The 7,738-nt window shown below is 35.3% G+C and overlaps 1 protein-coding gene across 1 annotated transcript in view; it reads left to right on the top strand.

Annotated features, from left to right (window-relative positions):
* The window catches only part of DCN (decorin), a 36,185-nt gene that overhangs the window by 9,798 nt on the left and 18,649 nt on the right, over nucleotides 1-7,738 (top strand). The window contains exon 3 of the mRNA XM_017868371.1: nucleotides 5,338-5,450. Coding sequence (XP_017723860.1) covers nucleotides 5,338-5,450 — 113 coding nt within the window. The remainder of the gene's footprint in view (nucleotides 1-5,337; nucleotides 5,451-7,738) is intronic.

Raw genomic sequence — 7,738 nt, 5'->3', positions numbered from 1 at the left:
TTTTTTTTTTTTTGGAGAGTGTCTCTCTCTGTCACCTAGGCTGGAGTGCAGTGGCATGTTCTTGGCTCACTACAAGCTCCACCTCCCAGGTTCACGCCATTCTGCCTCAGCCTCCCCAGTAGCTGGGACTACAGGCGCCCGCCACCACACCCGGCTAATTTTTTGTATTTTTAGTAGAGACAGGGTTTCACCACGTTAGCCAGGATGGTCTCAATCTCCTGACCTCGCGATCCACCCGTCTCGGCCTCCCAAAGTGCTGGGATTACAGGCCTGAGCCACCATGCCCGGCCTCAATATGTCTTCTAATCTTAAAGATCAAGAAGAGGAACCAGAATTGAAATTTGCATAGCAGTCTTATAAAAAATTGTTATTATAGGAGCATGTTTAAATATGAAAATTCTACAGAATAAAGTGACCCCATTGTGTACCCACAACAGAGCTTTAACCAATGTCAACTAATGCCACTATTTTTCTATCTCCACCCACTTCCATATCATTTTGAAGCAAATTCCAGATATATGATTTTATCTATCAATACACATGTCAGTATGTTTCTCTGAAAAATAAAGCTCTCAAATAAAATAACCATATTTTATAGCTTATTTATATGAATTAGGATCCAGATGAAGTACATACATTGCTTTTTAAAAAGTAGATTTTTTAAATTTTGTTTTTGTTTTTGAGACAGAGTATCACTCTGTTGCCTAGGCTGGAGTGCAGTGGTACGATCACAGCTCACTGTAGCCTCAACCTCTCCTCCCTCCCGAGCAGCTGGGACTACAGGCTTGTGCCACCATGCCCAGCTAATTTTTTGTAAAGATGGGGTCTTGCCATGTTGCCCAGGCTGGTGTTGAACTCAGAGGCTCAAGCAATCCACCTGCCTGAGCTTCCCAAATTTCTGGAATTAGAGGCAAGAGACACAGCACCCAGTTAAAATGTCTCTTAACTGTCTTTAAACTACAGACTCACAATTTCTTCATTTTCTTTTGGAATTTAGAGGATTAATCAGATTTGGGATTAATTGTTTTTGACAATACAAACCTATGAATAGGGATTTGTTTCTTCATACAGAAGCTTCCAATTGATCCTTTCCCAGGAGAAATATATGCCATGTAGAGAAACTCTTACTGCTGGAGTAGTCACCCTGTGAGACAGAAAAATCAGTCTTCTTTAGATATTTATGTGACAAAAGGTGCTTCACAAATATGGCAAAGACACTGAAGAAAGTGAGAGCGATTTTCAGGTGCAGATAATGGGAATGACATATTTGATAGTAAGTAGTATTCATTTATAAAATGTTCCTGGCCAACTGATAATCAGGAAAAAATATATAATCATTACAACCAGTTGTATCCTAATACTTCTGAGGAAAAATAAAATTTCCTATGATAGCAGGTTATAGGGAGATGGTTACAACAGAACACGGCAGAAATGATCTCAAAGCCATACTCATAAACTTTTCATCATGGACAGCAAGGCAGATAGACTTGAAAATTAATTAATTAGAAAGGCTCTTCCTGTTTTCAAAGCAGCCAGAACAAATTCCTGATGTGAAACAATAATTAGTCCTTCTTACCAGGAAAACAATAAATAAATACACTAACAAAACAAAGACCCTGCAATACAGGACAGTATAGTTTAAACTTACAAATCTATAGCCTGTAAGAAGTTCAGTGGTGCAAGATTACTGTAATACAGGGGTAGTCAGGATGAATGTTACAGAGGTGAGGAGATAACGGATATGCTTCAAGGGATTGTTAGAATGGAAATAGAAATAAATGAATAAGTGGAGTTTTACATAAAGTATGCATTGTATGAACAAAAATGAGTAGCTAGGAATGAGTATAATATGCTCAAGGAATAGCTGTAGATCAACATTAGAAAATATGCACAATGATCAACTGCATGAATAAATGGCAAACCACGGCCAGGCATGGAGGCTCACACCTGTAATCCCAGCACTTTGGGAGGCCAAGGCTGGCGGATCATGAGGTCAGGAGATCGAGACCATCCTGGCTAACACGGTGAAACCCCATCTCTACTAAAAATACAAAAAAGTAGCCAGGCATTGGTGGCACACGCCTGTAGTCCCAGCTATTCGGGAGAATCTCTTGAATCCAGGATGTGTAGATTTCAGTGAGCTGAGATGACACCACTGCATTCCAGTCTGAGCGACAGAGCAAGACACTGTCTCAAAACAACAACAACAACAACAACAACAACAAACAAAAACAAAACAACGACAACAAAAAAAACCATGTAGTTCTGGAGTGAGGACTCAGACTATCCTGGTTCTTGGTCTACTTTAGCCATGAGGCACCTTAGATAAGCTATTTAATTTCTTTGGGTTTCTGTTTCTTTACTTATGAAATGAGAAGATTAGACTGGCTTAAAATTCTCTGATTTCTGGGATAAGTAAACTTTTTTGAATGTTGAACATGCTAATTTCTCATTAAGATCAATACCAAACCTAACAAAAGAAGAACCTGCCATCTACTATCATAATCATTTTTTAAACAACGTGTATTTAAAAGTAGAAATGGAAGTGAAGGCAGGAACTGGTCTCAGATGGTCTCAGAAATTGTGTGTGTGTGTGTGGTATGTCTGTGTGTGTGTGTGAGATAATTTAAACTAACCACACTGCTCTTACTGATTTTTTTAAATTTTGATATAGATTGCTAAAAACTTCATCACAGAGTCTGCCTAATCAGCATTTGGGAACCATAGACTAGCTGATATTTAAGGGCCCTTCCCTTTATGACATTCAGAGAACTCATAATAACTAGGGTAAATTCTCCATTATACTCTGCCTCTTGTCTTTGAGCAAGCTAGTTAACACTCCAATGCATTATCTACCCCTTACAGGTACAGCATATTACGGGGTCTGATGTCAGAACAATTATTTCAGGGGATATAGATAGGTATGCCAGAAAAAAAAAGTCATGCTGGAAGCCAGGAGAGTTGTCATCTAATCTACATTTTGTCATTCCTAACTAGATAAGCTTGTTCATGTTATGAAACTTTTTAAAAGAATTGTCTGAAAGTATGAGATTACCATACTGCCTTACCTCTCTCATTGGGTTGTTGTGAGGTAAATAATAACATATTTTCATTTTAAAAAATAAACTCTAAAACTAAATTATTAATAAAAAATACTAATATGTGAAATCCCCCAAATAAACATAAATTTACTAATTCAGAGCAGGTTGTGGAACTATGATTTTAATCATTGAAATGGCTCTCCAAGAACTAAAATACAAGAATTAGAATCCTGAGGATGGTATTCCTTTTTTTTTGAATCTCTAGAAATAAGATGTATATAAATTACCTTAAGTAGTTCCTATTATTATAAAATTTTAGGATGACAGTGTAATCAAAAGTGTCAGCCACCAGACACATCATTCTTTCCCTACACATTTGAAATTTTATCTGCAGTTTCACATTGACAAAATGTTGAGAGTCAGTAGAATTTAAGTTTACCAATGAATAAAAATAAGCATAACTGGAAATTAGGACTTCGATGAAGGTGCCCAAGAAGAAATGATAAAATGTAGTAACTACCTTCCAAATGAAAAGAAGTTTGTCTTTTCTGGGTTGGAGAACACTAATTATCAAAGAGTTGGCAGAAGTCTACTATTCCTAATTGCATGAAATTAGCAAATTGACATTTCTGAAAATGGCAGTGATTACAACTGTACAGTGTCATTAAACAACCTCCTACAAGGTAACTGTTCTGGTATTTTACTGTTCATCACTGAAAACACTTAACTCTTGTTATTTTGATGGGAACTGTGTCTATAAAAGTTATACATTTATGTAACATATTTACATAAGTTCAGAATTACCTGTATTTTGATACTTAAATTTATAAAGATAGGTGGTCACTGAATTAAGAACACGATTCCACCCGCAACCCCAACTATCGATGAGTAGTGATATTGTAAAGAAAAAATTATTTAGAAAAGACTCAGAAATAGGTAGCTTCAGGTATGTTTTCTGTAATTTTCATGGAAGAAATGAAGACAGTCAAAATATGGCTGCCATGGTGGTTTACAAGTATGTTTACATAAAACTCAAAATTGAAAAGTGATTTTTTCAACATAGCAGTAATTATACCCTGTTGTAATTTTATTTTACTTGAAAACGGTAAACTGAATTACATTTTTATGAAATCATGGGCAATGTCTACTTTGGTCCTGCTATATTCCCAGGATCTAGTAAATTTAGGCTGCCTAGGAGGTATTCAATAAAGGCTTGTTGAATTGATGAAAAAATAACCTTCAGTACTTCCAGTTTCAGATATAATGGAGAGATTGCTTCTACCAAAGGTTAAAAACTATTTCTGATTTATGTTATGCAGTCTTAAAATACGGAAATGATCACATTAATTTGAGTTAATAGAACATCAAATTTTTACTTAATGTCCTACTTCAATATGAAACAATGGAAAATGAAAAGCAAACGGCCTTTTAAATATTTTCTCCATTATGATTCACAATGATTTATTCAAAATAATTGCCTTTTGTATAACTCTGGTTCATCCTTATATGACTAGCTGAATGACTATTAAAATATTTCTTAATACCATGGACCATTTGATTATTCAATGAATTTACATTTGCAAACTAAAAACAATAATTCCGTCAGTTAGACCAAAATCTAAAGTCCAAAAGTAATGCTTCATAAAATTAATTTAAGATACGTCATACTACCAAATTTATTTCATTCTAAGTAGCCATATATCTATTGGTCATAAAATATCAACTGAAATTAATATTGTTTTGGCATTCTAATGAAAACTAAAAGAACCATTATCCCAAAATGTTGGATAAATTTTCAAGATCCTGCCACAAGTTGATTATACGTTTATATAATTTTAACTGTAGATCTGTGACAGGGTTAGGTTTATTGAAAAGATCTTTATTGCTGATGATTTGGCTAGAGTAATTATTGACACGTTATTTATGTAAAAATGTACAGATTTACAAATCACTTATGCTGACTACTTATCAAAATAACTACTTTTCAATACAACAAGAAAGAGGTAAAATATATAGATTTGAACCCTAATGAAATACCAATGTTCCCCTAACGCAGAGGAGTAATTCCATGAGGAAAATATCATGTTGAGTTTATTATTAAATACAAAAAGTCATTTGACTTGGTTGCAAAAGATAAAGCAAAAATTTTACCCTACAATGAATGCAATTCTTAGAAGAAGAATTGTTGTTGTTAACATGATCATCACAACATTTTTTTTTGGTAAATATATACTGTGCGATTCTGTAGCCATTTGTCCCTTCGACTCACCACATACTCCTATTACTCTTATGCTAGGTCTGGACAAAGTGCCAAAGGATCTTCCCCCTGACACAACTCTGCTAGACCTGCAAAACAACAAAATAACCGAAATCAAAGATGGAGACTTTAAGAACCTGAAGAACCTTCACGTAAGAACTATTTATTTTTAAATCACAATAAGATAGGACTCAAAGTATTTTTCAAAACACCACCTAGATAAGGCCAAGAGTATTATGCACCAACAAAGAAGCACATTAGTGTTTATTAACCTCACTTTTTTAGCAGTGGTAGGGAAGCAAAGCATCATATTCATTAACCACTAACAATTTACCCAGCCTTTTATACATATACCTCATATATCTTAGGTATTTTATTCAAAAAAATACTTTAGATCTTAATTTTTTCTCACGTTTTTGGAAATAAAAATTGTCTTCCAAATTAAGTTGTATTTTAATAGTGGAACAAAACACAAAATGGATTGATCCTAGTATTATTTTATTTCTTTGTTTCTTTTGTCTTTTTCCATGCATTTTCTAAGAGAGGTGTGAATGATGTTCTAAAATCTCAAAGATTGGAATCAAGTGAAAAAAGATAATTATTCATATTTTATTTAGTAAAATATAATTCTGTCTTCATATGTATGTTTCTTGCTTTATAGTTAGGATTATGCATGCTGTGTCCTTATCTGTATGTTTATTTTGGTTTTCTCTTACCTCTCTACCCTATCATAATGTTCAATCTATCAGTCAGGATTTCATCAGAAAAGAGATGCCACTCACAAAGGGGTTTCATGGAGGAGACGTTATTGAAACCTGTATTTGCAAAGGGGCGTGGGAACCCAACAAGGCACTGTGAGGCACCCAGTCCCACAAAGGTCTAGAAGAATTTGAGGGTCTCAGAGCCATGGGAGAGGTGGGGAGCTATAGTTTCACTTCTTAATTTCCTGCCTGTGTCCCCTATGGTTGAATCTACTTCGGACGAAAAGACAAGGGCATTTGATTAATGTGTTCCCCAGAGGTCAGCTTCCCAGGACATGAGGAAGGGCCAAAAAGTGCAAAGAATAAATATAGTGGTAGTTGGGAGAGGATATACTATATAAGGGAAATGATAAACCCAATAAAATAGAGATAAGCCTTGCTAAGACAACCTTCTGTAAGAGTAAATGCATCGTTTGTTCACATTGAACATCAGAATCACTATAAAATGCATTTTCTCACCCAGCTCTCTATCTGTGGGATGAGTGTGACATGGTCTTCCCTCAAAACATGAGGGCACATGAAATATAAATAAGCCAGACCTCAATGTCCAAAATAGATACTCTAGAAATCTCACCGTGTCTACTTCCATTCTGGTAGACCACTCTAAAGTACTGAGTCTGGTTCTTGGCATTTTAAGAAATGCATTAAAGAATATCTAGAGAAGGACGACCATGGAGATAAAGAATCTAGAAATTAGGTCTCACAGACACAGTGGATGGAGAGGTGGATGTCTAAACTGAGTGTGGAGGGTCACTAATGGCACATTTGAAGGGCCATGTTGAACAAAAAGGATTGTATTTACTTGCTTCAACTGCAAGATGACGGAATCGTCCTAGTGAGCAGAAATTTTAGAGAAGCAGATTTTATTCAACATTAAAATAAAATTTAAAGAATCAGAATTTTTAGAAAATAGAGACACCTAATGATTTGTTACCTGCCTGTGAAGATTAGAGTTCACAGCTTCGTATAATGAATGGCATAGGAATACATTCTTAATGTTGGGAACATAGACATACCAAACTGTAATTTCATATCTAGTTATTTATTTTAGCCATTATAGAAAATAATTGAGGAGGATATATCATGAGAATAGGCACTACTCAGTAAAGTATAAATATAAATCATCTGATATACATAAGAATAAAAAATATAGATACAAGGGAAATAATATAATATAAAATAGAATAAACTGGTCATAATTATTACAGTTAGTATAATGAAGATACCATTTAGTACAAACTTTCCAACAACCAAGATGGGAAAAGCAGTTAACATTTAGCCATTAGAAGAAAATATACCAGATTTTTTTAAAGGAAGAAAATTTTTTTTTCTAAAATTTTAAGACTCTACAAGGAATCATTTAAAAAATGCAGAAAGGCTGGGTGCGGTGGCTCACACCTGTAATCCCAGCACTTTGGGAGGCCAAGGTGGGCGGATCACAAGGTCAAGAGATCAAGACCATCCTGGCCAACTTGGTGAAACCCCGTCTCTACTAAAATAAAAAATTAGCTGGGCATGGTGGTGCGTTCTTGTATTCCAAGCTACTCGGGAGTCTGAGGCCGGAGAATCACTTGAACTCGGGAGGCAGAGGTTCAGTGAGTCGAGATCGCGCCACTGCACTCCAGCTTGGACGACGGAGTGAGACTCCATCTCAGAAAAAAAAAAAAAAAAAAAAAAAA

This window comes from Rhinopithecus bieti, unplaced genomic scaffold (genome assembly GCF_001698545.2).
Source record: "Rhinopithecus bieti isolate Rb0 unplaced genomic scaffold, ASM169854v2 scaffold_2453, whole genome shotgun sequence".
Taxonomy (NCBI): Eukaryota; Metazoa; Chordata; class Mammalia; order Primates; family Cercopithecidae; genus Rhinopithecus; species Rhinopithecus bieti.
This window is presented reverse-complemented; position numbering and strand designations above follow the sequence as displayed.